The 19,596-nt window shown below is 36.4% G+C and overlaps 1 protein-coding gene across 4 annotated transcripts in view; it reads right to left on the reverse strand.

The window, feature by feature from the left end:
- Window positions 1–19,596, reverse strand: part of LOC120541919 (matrin-3-like) — a 97,420-nt gene that overhangs the window by 26,469 nt on the left and 51,355 nt on the right. For 3 of the 4 annotated variants that reach the window (XM_039773899.1, XM_039773898.1, XM_039773901.1), the window contains 8 exons: window positions 19,181–19,227; window positions 16,868–16,996; window positions 13,683–13,807; window positions 11,717–12,305; window positions 9,863–9,962; window positions 6,037–6,059; window positions 5,582–5,704; window positions 1,135–1,260 (listed from right to left, as the gene is read on the reverse strand). In XM_039773899.1, the coding sequence (XP_039629833.1) occupies window positions 1,135–1,260; window positions 5,582–5,704; window positions 6,037–6,059; window positions 9,863–9,962; window positions 11,717–12,305; window positions 13,683–13,807; window positions 16,868–16,996; window positions 19,181–19,227 (1,262 nt within the window). The remainder of the gene's footprint in view (window positions 1–1,134; window positions 1,261–5,581; window positions 5,705–6,036; window positions 6,060–9,862; window positions 9,963–11,716; window positions 12,306–13,682; window positions 13,808–16,867; window positions 16,997–19,180; window positions 19,228–19,596) is intronic. The other variant, XM_039773900.1, reaches the window with a different exon arrangement.

The following is a 19,596-nucleotide window of genomic DNA, read 5'->3' on the forward strand; positions in this document are numbered from 1 at the left end:
CCTGTACATTTATGAGGAACTTATAAACCACAAACAGGATGGTAAAACATACAATCAAATAAACCAGGACTCTCAATATCTAAAAATTATATCAAAAAAACATGCTGAACCCAAAGGTAGTTTAAAGAATAATCAATTAGTAATCTTATGCAGTTATGAAAGAAACTGACAGCAAGAACTGTGTTGTACATATGTATGTACATACATAGATACATATATACAGTCATGTGCCGATTTACAGACAACCGAGCTTACAGTCAAAAGCCATAGAAAAACAGTAGCGTAATAATTTTTTTGCCAAAAGCAGCTGCTAGAGGCCACAAAGGTCATAAATCTTTTGTTTATCAAGTACTTGCATCAGCACTGTGACACAAATAATGATGCACTATTTAGAAGCAGTGACAGAAGTGGTGGCAGAGCTGCAGAGGTAGCAGTCTCTTGGTTATCTGCCTTACTGTACTGATGCTATAATCAATGAATGGGCACAAACTAGCAATATAATTATATATATAAAAAAAAAATCATGGACCTTGCAGAGTCTCACTCCACACAGATGGCACATCTGTTTTTTGTTTCCAATCTGTGCAGATGGTTCACACTTTTTTCTTCCATCAAGGAGATATAAATAGCAACAAGTCTTTTATTATTATTATTATTATTTCACAGGGTCACATGTTTTCCAACTCTTAGTGAGTTCTCCAAGGTTTTTTTTTTTGATTGGCACCTGCTCCATATAGTTAATTCCTATGCATTCGACTCACATCGCCTTCCCTTATAGACCAGGTGTGCATCTGCTGACACTTGAAAATCAGTTTCTGCTACTATGTACCAGCGGTTAAAATATGCATACCACTGACCCATACCTGACCCACAGAGCCTCAGCTGAAATGACCTATACACTTTGTGACTGACATACGACCAAATGGCTGGTCCCAATTACAATCATATGACTGTTTATATTTTGCTCAGGATAATTATAAATGAAAACTTGGTGTTACTATCAGCCATTTCCTTCAAGGGCTTTTTTTAGCTTTGTAAATAATGAGGTAAAATTAAATGGGATTTTTATAATCTGCAACAAATTTATAACCAAAAAATAAACAATTACACTACTAAACAATGTACAGTGCTTACCTTCACTTTTCTGTATGTTTGGGACAAATTAACTTTAACAGGTAGCCCACAAACAAGTCCTTCATTTTCCCTATAGTGATTCACCATTTTATTTGCTGCATCTGTAGAGTCCAATTCCAAGAGAGACTTAAAAGCAAAAAGAAAATGGTAGCAATTTTTTTACTAAAAATAAAAGTTAACAACTTATCTCAAAGAGGTTTTGCGATTAAAAACAAAATATTGTATTTAATACTGACTGATATACAATGAATGATTCAAGTTTTTTGCCTGAACTATTAAGAGACAGAAAAAACAGTAAAACTAAGTTTTACAGAGATGTTCTAGGGACAAGTAAAGTAGAAAAATAACTTGGGCAATGGAATATTCCTCTCCTTAACGTTTGGCAGTGTTTGCCAACTTCGGACTTTTATGGTTTGTTTTACTCCATTTGATCTAGAATGAAAAACTGTATGCAATGGATATGTGCCCTGTCCAGGGTGCAACCTATGCTAGCTGGGATAGGCTTCAGCAGACCCCTGTGACCCTGGTTCAGGAATAAACAGGTTAGAAAATGACTGTCTGCATTATCCAAGGCAAACCTGTTACTGTTAATACACCACACTTTTCGTATACCGTAGATCCCGGAATACAGGCCGACCCGGTATATTAGCCGAACCCCTTCTCTACCTACTAAATTACATGTATTTGCCGATGACCGGTATTTAAGCTGACCCCCTTCTCCAAGCAAAATTTTCTAAATTTCCTTAACAGTGTCTCTTCGGGTATATTTATAATGTTTATCGGCGAGAATTTGAGACTGCCAGCATTTTTGATATATAATATAATGTGCATAATTTACCAAAACACCAATCATTTTTCTAATGTACTAACCAAAAAGTTATAAAAAGTGCCAAGCCTACTTTGATTAAGCTAGGAGCATGGCTCTCCTTTTCAGTGCACTTTTTTGTTGTTTTTGTACTTTTTTCTTTGTCCTTGTTTGTGCACGATCGGTTTGGCGAACATCCGCTACACCATTCAGAACCTTGTACACATCAGTGTCCAGAGCCAGACATCTGTTTCGAGTGTTTTTCATCACACACACAACATCCCAGACAACATAGCGAGACCAGCGGGCTCTCCGTGGATTGTTGTTGGGTCTAGGAGACAACACAGACAGAGGAGGGAAAGAAAGCAGAAGCGGGGCTGCAGATCCGGCATTATGCTAAAGCTAAAAAACAACCATACAAGCCCTATACAGAACTTTTTTCTGCACTGAAGGAGCTGCATTTAATCTCATTGTAGATGCGTATAGTGACAATAAAAGGCATTCTATTCTAGAAACAATTTCATACTGTACTCACCATTCAATTTGACATCTTTGGGCTGCAGTAAGGGAGGAGATATTTCCACACAATGTCCATCTTCGTTTCGATTGCGATCGCTTACTTTTACCTTCTCTTCCTTCCTTAGCAATTATGTGTCTTGCTTGCATGGTCTTAATGAATTATATATATAGGTAAATCACTGCAATAACGGAAATTACATCCACAAACACATGTATCTGGGCTCCGACTGACGCTACTAACGCTCTTGGTTGTTTGTTTACAATCGCGCAAGCGGATACACGTGACCGCATCCGTTTAAACGCAAGATGTTGATCGTAAATCAAAACAAAAATTTCATTTTAAACTTCCGATAATTTATTATAAATTTTATTAATAAAATCAACAACTAAAACACTTTTTTGAATAAATTCTTTATTTAATTTAAAGTACCGGCATGCAAAATTACTTCTTCATCTGAAAGATGGCTCTGTGGTTTCGTCATTATTTACTTCCGTATTCATCGGCAAAACCGGCATTGCGCTGGAAATCTTGAATCTGAAACGATACTCGTTGTATAAACCGACCCCCAAACTCCAAGCCAAAAATCTAGGACGAAATTCTCGGCTTATATAACGGGATCTATGGTACTTCATAAAAATTTTTTGAAATGTAATTAATTGTTTAGTTTATGATTAGGTTTATGGAGGTAAGAAACTGTAACAAGAGGTATTTTTTAATTTTTCATTTTTTCTTCATACATATTACTGTTTTTTTCTGTTTGGTTTTTTCAAAATGTTGTCAGTTTATGTTTTGCTAAATGGGATGATAAAAGGAAGTAACATATAGTTATACAGGGTATATATGTCTGCTGGTTTGGATGAAAGTTTTTTTCTGGTTTTGTGTTCAACTGTAATGACAGGTAATGCTTGATATACAATCTGTACTTTTAAAGAGTTCTGGATTTTTTTTTATAGTTTATCTACTTGAAGCACAATATAATTAATGATGGGACAAACACGCTTTCAGGAAATCTGCATTGAATAAAACCCAAGGTGTTCAGATTTGGTCTGCAGTCCAACTGTTTCCCTTAATTGAATTGCTACTGTAATGTGACTGGCTGGGTCTCTCACACAGAGTGGAAATGAATCAACAGAATAGAGGACAGAAACCTGAAAAACGCAGGCCACACGGCAAGCATGGGGGGCACTTGCAGAACATAATATAATATTTGGTCACTTACAAATTAAGCAAATACCCTTTTTTGAGTTTAGCTTTAATATTGTTATCAAACACAAATTTAATTTTTTTTATGGATTTCTGTAACTGATTGCATTGTTTAGTGGATTTTAAACAAGCTGTACATCATATTTACAATCAATGCAATGCCTGAAATGTTTTTTTTTAAATGTATTGCTTGATCACAATATAAAAAAAAATAAATAAATAAATAAATAGCAACGCTTAGGTATACAATGACTGTATTTCATTGTTTGCAGTAACATAGTCCAGTCTAGTTTTTCAATTGTATTTATTTTATAATGACATTTAGTGCACTATTGGTCAGTCTATTCATCCAAAGTCACCCTATCCAAGGACAGGATTTATTTCCACTAACAAATGAAATAAGGTAATAACTGAATCCATGCTGATATTCTGAAAGTAATTAAATTACATTTCTAGTTATAAAACACCTTTCTTTCTGTAAATTTTGTAAAGTACATTAGACACCGGTTGTATTTCACACTTGACATCGTTCTCAAGGTGGTTTGAAGGAAATTTCTTTTCTCACATTATTCTTACTGATAAAGAAAATGAAACTGTATAGTTTTTCCCCTTTATGATCATTATTGATCCTTGAGTCCAGAAGAATTGTGATCACACATCTCTTGTTTACTAAATGGGGCCACAGACAGCCTATATATGTTTTACAGTGAAACAACTAAATATTTAACGTTGCTTAATAAATGGCCTTTAAATTAAATAAAAAATTCTGTAAAACTGAGCTTGGGTGTTACCACGAAATACTATTCAAACAATAAAGCACAAAATTTAGGTGGTAGAGAGGTACACTGGACATGGCTTAATATTTTCTAGAATGGGGTGCCAGTTCAATAGATGGAACTAAACTCCGAGATTCTCTCTTTTGTTCCAGTTTTTCCCCTTTACAGATTTATTTTTTGTCTGCAACACACATGACCTGAATATAGAGAATACATTTTTAATTATGCCATATTGCTGAAAATAATGTGTCAATTAAGCAGCTAACTCAAACTGTGTGAAACAGTGTGCCAAGGTAGACAGATACAGCAAAGTTCCTTTAAAATGCTAATCTGACAGCAAATATAACAAAAAAGGGACATTAGAAATAAGGAAGTTACTTTCAATTGTCATAAAAAAAAAGGAAACCGCCTTTTAGTTTGTTCGATGGATACTTAGCAGTTCTTTCATAAAGCTGCAGTAAGTCAGGGATCTCAGCTTCAAGAGTCATATGGAACAGAATCAGCAACAGAATGATAGGTTTACAGTGCAGAAGAAGTGTTACATAAAATGTGCATTATAAAATTGTACACAATTGTAGGACAGTGAAGTACGAAAAAATCTGTTCTGAAATGCACTGTGAAAAGGGCATGTTTAAGAAAGAAAATGTTCATCATAGAAGTTATATGCAAACTCATCAGTAAGATACAGCAATAATGCATAGACATGTTTAAGTAAATAAATCTTCTATTTCATTTGAATGCCTGCTTTTATCATAACACATCACATAACAGTGACTTTTATTTTGACAGACCTACCACACATATCCCCTATTTGGAACCACTTACCAAAGATGGGCAAAAATGTATAAAAAAAAACATACTATACCTTGCACCAAAAACCAAGGTATGTATTTTAAGATTTGTGTTTTATTATATCCTAGGTTCTGCAAAAGTAAGCTGTGCATCTGAAGTGTAGTCTAGTTTGTGAACTAGATTAACAGTGCTTGAAAATTGATGAATAGATGTTTTTTGAATAACGTCTTCATTATGAATGAGTTTCTGGGGTTAATTTGTCATCACTATAGAAAACTTGCATTAAATAGCACCTTCTTGTCATCTTAGTGGTAACTGAGAACATGTATTCACCTTTGTTCAACTACTTACCACTTTCTTTTCATGTAGCACCATATAATTCATCACTTTGCCAAATGGTTCAACAAGCCTAAGAATCTCTGATTCATAATTGTTTAATTTTTCATAATGTGTTACAGTAACCACCCTTCCTCCCTGCAAAGTATTGGGAAACACCAATTAAGTTAATTTCACTTTGTAAAACATACAGAGAAAGATAAATTTCAGCAATATTTCTATAAAACAGAAAAGAAAATGATACAACTATTTTTAGGATCGTATTAAAAAAATGATGCAAAATACTCATGCCTTATTATGATTTAATTTAAGCTATTAAATAATCACCTGATTTGACATGCAAAAATATAAGTATTTACATGCAGAGTTATTTCAAACAGAGAATAGTCATTTTCATATTAAGTCATATCATTCCTTAAACTAGAGTAGCTAAGTATTAAAGATGCCATAAAAATAAACAGCACACTAACCTGTTCTTGCCTCAGTGGGTCCCCTGGAAAAAATACAAAGGAATAATTACCTTGTAATACTGAACAGGGTATTTAAAATTAAATACATACAAAACTAATAACTTCTGATGGTTGCTTAAGAGAGAAGCATAAGGATCCAAAGATTATATGTTATATGGTACATTATACATCAAACAATGTAGAACTGACAGTAATTCAAGATAATGAACTCGCGTTACATTTTTAATACAGTTATGCTTGAAAGTTTGTGAACCCTTTAGAATTTTATGTATTTCTGCATAAATATGACCTAAAACATCATCAGATTTTCACTCAAGTCCTAAAAGTAGATAAATAGAAACCAATTAAACAAATGAGACAAAAATTTTATACTTGGTCATTTATTTATTGAGGAAAATGATCGAATATTACATATTTGTGAGTGGAAAAAGTATGTGAACCTCTAGGATTAGCAGTTAGTTTGAAGGTGAAATTAGAGTCAGGTGTTTTCAATCAATGGGATGACAATCAGGTGTGAGTGGGCACCCTGTGCTATTTAAAGAACAGGGATCTATCAAAGTCTGCTCTTCACAACACATGTTTGTGGAAGTCTATCATGGCACGAACAAAGGAGATTTCTGAGAACCTCAGAAAAAGAGTTGTTGATACTCATCAGGCTGGAAAAGGTTACAAAACCATCTCTAAAGAGTTTGGACTCAACCAATCCACAGTCAGACAGATTGTGTACAAATAGAGGAAATTCAAGACCATTGTTACCATCCCCAGGAGTGGTTGACCAACAAAGATCTCTCCAAGAGCAAGGCGTGTAATAGTCGGCGAGGTCACAAATGACCCCAGGGTAACTTCTAAGCAACTGAAGGCCTCTCTCACATTGGCTAATGTTCACGTTCATAAGTCCACCATCAGGAGAGCACTGAACAACAATGGTGTGCATGGTAGGGTTGCAAGGAGAAAGCCACTGCTCTCCAAAAAAAAAACATTGCAGCTCGTCTGCAGTTTGCTGAAGATTACATGGTCAAACTAGAAGGCTATTGGAAGAATGTGTTGTGGATGGATGAGACCAAAATAGAACTTTTTGGTTTCAATGAAAAGCGTTATGTTTAGATATCTGTGAAACATGGTGGTGGTAGTATCATGGTTTGGGCCTGTTTTGCTGCATCTGGGCCAGGACGGCTTGCCTTCATTGATGGAACAATGAATTCTGAATTATATCAGAGAATTCTAAAGGAAAATGTCAGGACATCTGTCCATGAACTGAATCTCAAGAGAAGGTGGGTCATGTAGCAAGACAACCACCCTAAGCACACAAGTCGTTCTACCAAAGAATGGTTAAACAAGAATAAAGTTAATGTTTTGGAATGGCCAAATCAAACTTCTGACCTTAATCCAGTCATAATGTTGTGGAAGGACCTGAAGCGAGTAGTTAATGTGAGGAAACCCACCAACATCCCAGAGTTGAAGCTGTTCTGTACAGAGGGATGGGCTAAAAATCCTCCAAGCCGGTGTGCAGGAATGATCAAAAGTTACCAGAAACGTTTAGTTGCAGTTATTGCTGCAAAGGGGATCACACCAGATACTGAAAGCAAAGGTTCACATACTTTTGCCATTCACAAATATGTACAGTTGAGGCCAAAATTATTAGCCCCCCTGGAATCATGGAACATTTTCCTAAACTTCTTCCCAAAGTTTGCAACATTGATGAAATTTGATATAATCAAACATCCACCAGTGCTATTTACTAGCTTTTGAAACATTTTGTAATATAAAATATATTTTTAGTCTTGCTTTATATCAAATATAGTAAAAAATGGGGTGGTCAAAAATATTAGCCCCATGTTAATGTTTGCTTTCAAAACACACCTACACTAATTAACCAATCAGCTTTGAAACCAACAGGAGGAATCAATTGGCTTCCTAACAACACCTGCAGTCAATTGGCTTCCTAACAACACTCAATCAGCATAAAAAGACTCCCAAGGAACAGGGCTCTTGAACACATGATAGGGACTACTGTTACTGACCATGCCAAAGACAAAGGAAATCAGTCTGGAGCTCAAAAAGAAGATAGTAGAGGCTCATGATAAGGGGCAAGGCTACACTGCCATTTCCAAGCGATTCACAGTGTCTAGAACTGCTGTACGTTGCATCATTGCCAAGTACAAGGAGACAAATTCTGTTAGAAACAAACCTGGCCGTGGCCGTTGGCGCAAGATTTTAAGAACTCTGGAGAGAAAAATAGTCAGAGATGTCAGCAAGGAACCCCGGACATCTGCCAAGATGATTGTTGCTGACCTGGCCTCTTCTGGAGTTGATGTTTCAAGGAACACAGTTGTGAGGGGCTCTTCACCGTGGTGGGCTTCACGGCCATCGTCCCAGAAGAACCCCTTTACTCAAAGAGCTGCACATCACAGCCCGACTGAGGTTTGCCCGTGAATATTTGAAGATGATTTTTGGAAGTCTGTGCTTTGGTCTGATATACTTTTAGGATGTGAGGGAAAAATCTGATGATGTTTTTAGGTTATATTTATGCAGAAATATAGAAAGTTCTAAAGGGTTCACAAACTTTCAAGCATATATCACATTTTAAAACTGTATTAGATTTAAGCTAGACACAGGCACTACCCATATATGCAGTGTTTCCAATTAAAGGAACATGCAAATAAGAAACAACTTTCAAATGGCATTACACTTTCCTAACAATAACACAATTATATATGTCTATATGATCCTAGTGAAAAATGATTAGATTCATATGACAGTTAAAAATTTTTTCTGTGTGAGCATCTAGTATGTAGCAAAATGCAACCAATCACAAAAGGTACGGCTGAGAATGTAGGTAAGCTGGTTAGACTGACTCCAATGACTGAAAACACTTTCTATGGGCAGATGACTTTATTATCAACATGCATAAATAACAGGACCAAAACAAATTATGGTTTAGTTATGGAATATACATGTATTTCTATTGGTTTCATTTAAAAGCTGTGGAAGGTGGAGAGAAAAGAGCAAAAAGTAGCTATGTACAAAAACCTTACAAAACATTTACTGTATATGAGGAGTTGATTACAGACTCACTGGTTCTAGCTATTAAAAAATAAAAAGTATATCAATTAAACCTTTTCATATTAATTACTTTCAGTCAGTCTGGGTCACATTTTGCAAGCTGGATAACTTCCAATGGACTTGAATGACTTCCTAAACACCCATTTACTTAACCTAATGTGGCCCAACCTGCCTTAATATGTAATGTAATAATTAGTCACATCCAAATGTTGCAAAAAATGCCAAAGAAAACAACTCCTCAAAACAATTTTCACCCTACAAAAAATTCTTAACATTTAGCGAAGTAAAATGCAGGTCATGATGACATTCTTAATTCCCTTCCCATTAGTGATCCAAAGCACTGTTTGTGACAAGTTATCACCATTGATGACAGAAAGATAAAAAACTGGTAATCTTGTGAAAATCAGCCTATTTCTTGCTCCAACCATCTTAATCCAGAAGGTCTCACTGCCACCCATTAACCTGCACATAACCAGTAAAGTGAAGGGTGGGAGAGGGTGATAAAAGACGCTTGCCTTATTTAAATAAGTAAAAAATAAAGCTTTGTACCCAGCTTTATTTATTTATTTTTAATTATGTGAAAAATATGAACATGGTAACATGGCTTGATTTTGTTTTCATTTCTACATAATTCCAGAAAGCATCATTCTGCCATGATTATGGGAGGGGGACTAAATATTAATATTAATGGTATAAACTACATTTTGGGTAATTTCAAGATCTCCATTGAACACAGTTCTTTTTACTTTAATAACAAACTTACTGGAAGATGAATGGTTCATTCTCTCCTCCTCATCACCAACTTCGTCTAAGGTTACTAAATCCTCTATGGTATCTGGAAAATCTGGATCAAGAAATTCTTCCTATGAAGTAAAAGTTGGTACAATGCAAAGATAGTTACAAATCAATTTTGGTCACTAAGAGAACTTTTCAGGTCTATAATGAGGCAGCTACATATTGCACCAACTTGCTAATATGTCTTAATTCTACCCCATACAATAATGTTCATTTTTCCACTTTTGAATATTCCATATTCCAGAAAAATATTAGGGTGTAACCATATAAACTATGATAGAGCAGTAATTTTGCAGAGGATATACCAGGTACTAATTTAAATATAAACACTATAGTAATCTAATTCAACAAGTCATATGGTTCTACAGAATGTGTAACATTTCAAAACAAAAACAGAATAAGCTATATTTTGGGTAAAATAAAAACACTGGTTAACAATGTATTTAGCTCTATAGTGAAATGTTATTTTTGTGAGAGTATGTGAACATTTCTATTAAAAGTATCCCTTGGCTCATCTGCCTCGTCGACTTTTTGCAGCGATACCTACTGATCCTAAATATAACTAGGCAACAGCAGGTGTTTCAGAATAAAAATGGCCAATTCCCAAAAAACAGAGAGGAAAGTTTAAAAACACATAGGCATACATTGGGATAAGTACAGATTCAGGATTCATGTATATTTTTATTGCATTAAATGATACTTAATTGTAATTTGATGCTACAGATATCGAGTGCAACTCCCAGTTACATATTTAAACCTAACCAAACTGTGTGACAGTTATATACACTGAATCTGCTAGAGATTTCCTGGGAAAGCAAACATTATACCAATCATGGTTTTATTGTACTGATCCTCTGTAACCAAAGAGCTAAAATGGAGTCAAAACACAAAAACTTTGTAAAATCTGCTTGTGCTAATTTAGTTTTTCAAACAGTTAAACATAAGTGTCACTGTACTTTTGTTCATTTTTATTTATTTTTGAAGTTACATAATCAGCAGAGCAAAATTTTTTTCAACCACTGATGTTTTCAAATTTATTTTCTGCAGAGTAAATCAAGTGAAACCCATATAGATAGTGCCTGGACTCAAAGTACACCTGTCTAGCACAATTATTACCAAATAAAATTAGTCCACAGACTGTTAACCAGGATGCAAATACTGTATCTCTTCCAACTAATTCCTGACTTTTATTAGATTTCTACTTTGAAAGCATTTATTTCTCACTTTCCAATTGTTTCTGGTGCTATACATTGCATATATAAAGTACCTATCTATCTATCTAGTGACCCTTTACCAGCTGCGCACATTTTTCTTCCACTTATATGTCACTGCATTCTGTTGTTGGTGTTCTTTTATCATGCCACCCTTAGGATCAGCTATTTCAGTGACATTTCTGTGCATGCCTTGCTTATTAAAGTCATTGCTTGTAAATAAAGACATTTAAGATGACAATGCTGAAACACTGTTATGGAGTGAATACACTTTGTTATTAATTTCTAGATAAGAGCCTGAGTAAAAATAATAATTGGCTGAAAGAAAAACTGTAGTCACTTCAGCCTTATTTACATTAAATAGTGTAGGTTGGGTTTCGACATCTGCTATTAATGAAGAATAGTATTTAAAAAACAAAACAAAAACAGCTTTTTTAAATTTTTGACAAATGCATACATAATAAGTAAATTGAGATGCAAACATAGACCTACCATAAAAAACAGCATACTGAAAACATCTAACAAAATGATAAAAGGAAACATTTCTTAGGTTTATTTGCATGTTAAAAAGATAATTTATGTAAAATCTTATGTAAAGGAAACTGCCTTACTTCATTGGGCACACTCATCTCTTCTAATTTTATTTCCTCTGACTGAGTTGCTGACTCCACTGGTTTAGTTGTACTTAATGACTTCATACAGTCTGATTCATCCTTACTTTCCAAAGTATCATCAACTGTAAGTTCCATCTTCACTTCTGTACCTTTCAGTAAAATGTCTTTGGATTTATTAGTCTTATCTCCTTCCTTACTCTGGGGTTCTGCATTTAGTTCAGTCTCTTTGAAGATTTCAGAGTGTGTTTCATTTTTTTCTGATTTACACACTGTTTCTTCAAGGCAGACATCCTCTGACTGACCTGATGCAGCTGCCACTTGTTTATCTGGACAGACAGTATTGTGTAAGATTTTATCTTTGAGGTTTTCTGAAACTGTTTCTTGCTTCTCCAAAACTTTATTTTCCAAGATTTTTACATCATCACCTGCATTTTTGTTAGCCTTTAATTCCTTCTTCTGAGAATCATCCCTTTTGTTCCTTGTCACGCGTTCTTGTGTTCTGGATCTTTCTTTACCTCGACTCCTGGATTTACTTCTTCTCTGCCTGCTACTAATTTCCCTGCTTCTTTGTAAGACTGGGTAAATCCTGTTACAGATAACAAACAAACATACTAGTTTTATGAAGTAAAAAATTCTCCAATTATGCTAGCAATTTAGAACTCCCTTTCTACTGACACACTTTTGCAAGAATATGTGTTCATCATTTACATGATTAATCACAGGAAAAGAAAGCTTATATGACAGGTTCTTCCTATCATAATCCCAGAGAGCTGTTAGTGACTGTACTTTATTAATACAACCTATTACTTAAATAGAAACCCATTACAGCTGCAAGTACAACCTAATTTTTGGGCTGAATTTTAATTTGCTTGTTGTTAAAACAGCCCTGAAATATAAGCAAATTAGTTAAGAATCCAAAAACATCTATCAGACTGCTCCACCCATATTCAACTTTCACCATCGAAGATGATTCCCAGAAAAACATGGGATATGAGAGGAGAATGCAGAATTTCTACCCAAGTTTAATTATCATTGAAAGAAATACCGCGGTCATCCTGTACAAATCTTGAGCCAACAGATTGATAGCACTGCACAGAAAGGGTCGAAGTCACTCTTTCCAATATGCTAAAAAACAGTGACCAAGACTACTCCTGTTGAAAGGGTATGCTTAAACAACTTTTTTCAAATGCAAGCTGGATCCACAGAATGTCTTTCGGTCTCCAAAACGATGAATTTATGTTTCAACCTCAGTAATAACTCATTATAAATAGATTACACCCTTAGCCATATGATGAGAGAGCAAATCAGAACACACAACTTTGCACACAGCTTTAAGGTAGATGGTTAGGCTTCACAGATTCCAACATTTAAACACAAATCAATAAAGCTATACAATCTTGCCTTGGATACTAATAGCTCAGCAGCAAACTTTCTGGCCTTTCTTAACTTTTTATAAACAACACGGTTTGAGTATATATTTTTTAAACAACCGTGAAAGGTTGTTATTGATGCCTTCTCTATTAGTGGCAATTCAATAACATCCTGTTTAAAGTGTACTTTATTAAACCATGCCATTTTGAAGATCAAAAATTCATGCACTTGTAAAATATTTGGTCTGTGTGCGAAAGTAGCAAATGGGAAATTTTGATTTAACTACAACATAAGTTGAAGACATCTCATATTTTATAGTCATTTAAACAGTGCCCAACAATAACTAGTGCAACTTTATTTTTTGAGTAATTCTGTACAGTCCATTTGCATCACATGGACAAACTACCTCCTCTTAGTCATTTAAGCATTCATAGAAATAACTTTCTTTTTTTTTTTTTTACCACCACATAAGTATATATGTCTGTAAAAAAAAACAAAAAAAAAAAACAAAAACCATGAAGCATATATAAAGGTGATGAAAAAAGTCTTCACGATAAAAGTTTGTCTTGGAACTTAATAATATAATTCATACCTGAGCCTCTTGTATTTGTAGCATAGCCTTACATTAATCTTGACATCCTTTATCTTGAGGACATTGTGTGTATAGTATTTTGCCATCATTTCAGCATGAGCACAGTGAACCATTTCCACAAAAGCCTATAGGAAAACAAAAAACTGCAATTCAGGTGTATTTGTAATCCACAAACAAACAGTACTAAAACATTTAAAGAAGAGCTACATTAATTTATAGTTTGGCAAGTGTTTCTCTGCTAATATCTCTCAACCCCCACAGGAAAGCCAGGCTGCCTAACTGTCAAGCTTTACCTTAACATACGGTTTTGGGGACAGGTGTGAAGATGTTTTAATCTCCCATTGGTATGAAGTATGGCTGTTTGGAACTGGTCTGTATCAGAAGCTTTTAAGTACCATGACATCCTATTGGCTCTAGGGGTTGAACAGAGAACCTATAAATTTTCTTGCTTAAACCCACTCTCTCTCTTACCATACTGAGGCATGAACTGAAAAAGACAACACAATGAAGAGCACAGCTCGGCAGCCATATTGAGACAGGCATGCGGCCTGTTCAGAAGAAAGCCGACCACAAAATGATGGCTTAAGTAGAGAAATTTTAAGTAACTAACAAGTCTGTGTGCCTGAAACTGCACATCACCATTTTATCAGGTTTTATGGTTGCCAATATTCAAAAGTACTTTGCATATTCTTATTATTTATGAATATTCAATATACATTGTTTAAATTGTAACTTAATTCCTGCTTGTCTTTTACTACACCTAATTGCCTGAGGTTATAGATGTAGAAGGGAAGGTGGGGAGAAGTTATATACTATAATCTATACTAATAAAAAGGCAAAGTCCTCACTGACTCACGCATCACTAATTCTCCAGCTTCCCGTGTAGGTAGAAGGCTGAAATTTGGCAGGCTTATTCCTTACAGCTTACTTACAAAAGTTAAGCAGGATTCATTTCGAAATTCTACACGTAACGGTCATAACGGTCCACAACGTCTGCCATGTTGAACTTTCTTATTTATAGCCCCATCTTCAGGAAATTTGGTAGGTGGCTTTTCTGCGCTAACCAAAACCGATGTACGTACTTATTTCGGTGGTATGACACCACTGTCGGCCGCCATATTGAACTTTCCAACGTCACTAATTCTCTAACTTCCCGTGTAGATAGAAGTCTGAAATTTGGCAGGCTCATTCCTTACAGCTTACTTACAAAAGTTAAGCAGGTTTCATTTCGAAATTCTACACGTAACGGTCATAACGATCAACAACATCCACCATGTTGAACTTTCTTATTCATGGCCCCATCTTCACGAAATATGGTAGGCGGCTTCCCTGCGCTAACCGAAACCAATGTACGTACTTATTTCGGTGGTATGACGCCACTGTCAGCCGCCATCACTCACTCACTCACTGACTGACTCACTCATTACTAATTCTCCAACTTCCCGTGTAGGTAGAAGGCTGAAATTTGGCAGGCTCATTCCTTACAGCTTAATTACAAAAGTTGGGAAGGTTTCATTTTGAAGTTCTACGCGTAATGGTCATAACTGGAACCTATTTTTCTCCATATACTGTAATGGACGTTAGCTCGATGGACGTGGGGGGGCGGAGCTGTGTGTGACATCATCACGCCTCCCACATAATCCCGTGAATTGACTGTGACCGCAGTACGTGGAAAAGAAGGAAGAGGTCCCAAAGCGCTGAAGAAAAACGGCGAATACTTTATCATCACACCTCCCATGTAATCACGTGAACTGACTGTGACCGCAGTATGTGGAAAAGAAGGAAGAGCTCCCAAAGCGCTGAAGAAAAACGCTGAATACTTTATTTGCCAGATACAAGTTTAATGAGAAGACACGAGGTATAAACAACTTTGGATCACTTTGTAAAGGAGTTAAAATTGCTGTAGCGAGAAACTTTTAAGTGCCAGGTCTTAGCTAACATTAAATAAAGCCGTGGACATCGCAACATCACACAAGAGAGCAGCTCACGTGAACTGACTGACCGCAGTACGAATGATCACTTCCATGCATCAAACCTGTTCAAAAATGCATTACACAATTGACAAGGTGGGAAAAGAATGTGATCCGAGCTGAGCTTCACAGCTAACGCGGTCTTGCGGAAGCAACTTCGTCACGCTGCCAACAAATACTCACAGAAAAATCCACAAGTTAATACATAAGCTATCTGCAGAGTTTCTCCACACTCAATGTATTCCCCGCATCCCTGTTACACCCTCTGATCTCCCATTTCAATTCTGACGCCTCCAATTTCCAGTAAGGCTCTGCTTCGCGATGAGAAGTAATAAGTCTCAGGGACAGACCCAACAAAAGGTTGCCATTGACTTGAGGCAAGATTGCTTTTCTCCTGGACAACTATACGTTGCATTCTCAAGAGTGAGCTTGCGCAGCTTCGTCATATTACAACCAGAGTGCTGAACTGACAACGTGATATATAACGAGAACTATCGGAGAACCCTGCGAAGCGCGGGTATTTTGCTAGTACCTTACAGTGATAAGCCTGTGAGATTTGAGGCATTCTGACAAAGGCTACATATTAATAGTACAATAGGGGAAAGCAGAGCAATATATTACTCTACCAGGACAGAACAACCATGTATGGCCTTACAAACTAATAATGGAAACTTTAAATCAATTCTAAAAATCTACAGAATGCAATTTTGTAAAGACTGGGATGATATGCAGTCTTTTATTTGATCTTGTCAACATTTGTACTGCTGTATTGTGAACAATATTTAAAACTTTTGAGCATGCCTCCACAGAGAGCCTTACAACCTTCTGTTCAACTAGTAATAAAAGCAATGTGCCACCTGCTCTGCATCTGAAAGTAAAGTAAAAGTAAATAGATAAAATGGTTTATGGAAGATTGAGGAATGAAAATAACATTCACAAACTCATTTAATGTAATCCAGCATTAGGCTAAATTAATTAAGCAAGCAAGCCTGTATGAAGTGTCAGCCCACTCTCTCACAGAGCCAAATTAAACCAATAAGAAATAGTTGATTAAACTGACATGCACGTCTTTGGACTGTAGCTCTAGAAAAATCCACGCAGACAAGAGCAATCATACATCTGAACCAAGGATAATGTATCCTTGAGATACCTGTTCTAACCACTCAGCCAATGCATTGCCCTAGTGAGTAATGTTACAGTTTAGCTTTTTCTTACCCCATTTCTTAATATCAGAGTATTCCTGACAGGACCAAAGCACTCAGCTACTTCTTTTAGTGCAACTTCTGCATCATTTACAGGTGGAAGATTGCTGAAATATACCACTGCATAATCCTGGGGCCTGGGCTGAAGCAAAAACATTGGAATCAGAAAAATCTACACTAATTGCTTTAGCTGAAAAAGACTTGGCAAGCTAGCACACTAGGCTAGTTTAATTTGTGCCCGATTAATTTGTTCCAGCTTTTCTCTCAATATAGATTGAGTTGAATGGGTGTCCTGAAACATAAAGCTACATAAGATGAATTCAACATGAAAGATACACACATTTCAGAATTTCATAGAATAAGAGAATAATAATAATAAAAAAAAAACCCACTATGCATGAACCTCCTTAGTATTAACAATGAGTGTGTCTCGGGAATGGAATTCCTTGCAATTATTGTTAAACTTAAACCAGGCACAGGGTGATGTATAATGATACACTTTATGGTGTTAAGCCTGAATAACTCTCAGGACAGTATTCTGCTCCCATCTAGTGGATAATATAACACCTTGTAGCAAAAATACATGAATGTTTGGGTGCACCCTGTCATTTTCTGATTTCTAAAGTAACTCATGAATATTCAAAGTGGAGCGGGGTCTCCAAAGAAAAACACTATGGCAAACAAAAAGCTATAAAGGCAGTTTTAAAATAAACAGAAACTGAACTATAAGAGTGATGACAATGTGAATTGGTCAGCAGACGTTGACACTGAAAGTAAAACGGATGCATGATACAACATGTTACGAATGAACCACCGTGATATGCCTGATGAATTCAGTTGCGTGATGTTTCACCATAATGTGGCAGTAGCTGCATGACAAAAGGCAAAACAACTGTGATCTAGTGCAAGGATTAGCAAGACAATAGCCCCCTCGAGCATTGCTCATTTCAGGAGAAATGTGGAAACTACTAAGCCCTATACTGTGGTACCCTGCAGTATCACAAGGAGCACATTGATTGTGCAGGTCAAGCACTGACATTCTACACTCTCATGTGCAAGCAATGGAAAAAAGACAAGCAGGTTACGTGATTTGGTGATGGTAAATTGACGCTGTGCTTGCATTTATCCTATGATGAGCTGGTGCCCCCTGATATCAAATGCAGCAATGTGTTCCTGTGACAGTCCAGGTTTGCTCCACAGTCCCCAGCAACTTGAACCTGGAACCATTGACAATATGTCTAGGTATATAGGTTAAACAGTCAATAAATAATACATTAAAAAAGGTTCATTTTTAAACAACCACAAGCTTCAATGCAACTCTCTAAATCTGCTGTCTCCTCTGCTTTTCTCGTAAGGGCACTGCAACATGAGGTGAAATCCACTGACATTTGCAGTCAATCATCAAAAACCTGGCCTATGTATCTTGCTGCCATTCCCCTGCCTTGTAGTGGGAACCCAGCAAACCCTGCTCCTATCTTTTCCACCTATTTCAAGCATTTGTATTATTCCTGCTAGATAAGGTGCTTAGTTTAGCCCCATCGAGCGCTGGTCACAAGCTTCTTTCTCTGGAACTTGTACTTGATCGCCTGCCAACATTCCAAACGATACAGCACCCAATCCTTACTCTCACTACTTCATTTCTTTAACCTCCACTCCTTTTTGCTCTTCTTTTGTCTCTCTCAGTTTTTACATACAGGCTCCATTTTAAGCACTGATCGGGTGCAGATGTGCAGTCAGCCAAGCACCCCAATCAACCTTGGAGAGGCGCGTGCAAGTTCTCATGTTCACCTGCTCCAGTCTGGAGCATGCACAGTCTGGGACTTCAATTAATTTATTTAAAAAGCACAATGCCATGAACCTCTCTCATCACAGTTCTGTTTTATTAGTAACAATAACACAGAGAGAATCCATGGGGAAACTGAATAATTTTCTCACATTTGCTGCTTTGATTTCAGAGTTAACGCCTTACAATTCACATGAATGATGATATTTGCCTTTTATTGCTTGTGTCTTGTGTGCATGTGTTTAGGGGTTGGGAAAGCTGTTTCATGGTTTGACAGTATTGCCTGGACCTGACCAAAAAGTATTTGTTTTGTGTAAAACTCTGTGGCACCAGGACAATCTATTTGAAGTCTCTGATATACCCATTTGGAAACATTTTTACTTTAACAATAATAGGCATTTTTTCACTTCAATTTGTAACAACAGTATAAACAAATAAACAATGCATTTTAAACCTAGGTAAGAAAACGTCTAGTAGGCATTACTGTAAAAATTGTTACATATTTTATAAGAGCTTTCATGTGAGTAATATATTTATACTTACAGGTGTATTCTCAGGCCTGGATCTTGAAGAAGGGATTGAAGATTCATCTAAATGAAAAATAAACAGGCAAAGTTTATGCAAACATTGTAAAGTTCTGTTACAATTCCCTGTTCACGTTTTGGGAGCTATCAAAATGGCAATGTCATAAAGTTTCTAATTCTATCCATCCATTATCCAACCCGCTACATCCTAACTACAGGGTCACAGGGGTCTGCTGGAGCCAATCCCAGCCAACACAGGGCGCAAGGCAGGAAACAAACCCCGGGCAGGGCGCCAGCCCACCGCAGGGCGCGCGCACACACACACACACAAGGGACAATTTAGAATTGCCAATGCACCTAATCTGCATGTCTTTGGACTGTGGGAGGAAACTGGAGTACCCGGAGGAAACCCACGCAGACACGGGGAGGACATGC

The sequence above is a fragment of the Polypterus senegalus genome, chromosome 13, assembly GCF_016835505.1.
Source record: "Polypterus senegalus isolate Bchr_013 chromosome 13, ASM1683550v1, whole genome shotgun sequence".
Lineage (NCBI taxonomy): Eukaryota > Metazoa > Chordata > Cladistia > Polypteriformes > Polypteridae > Polypterus > Polypterus senegalus.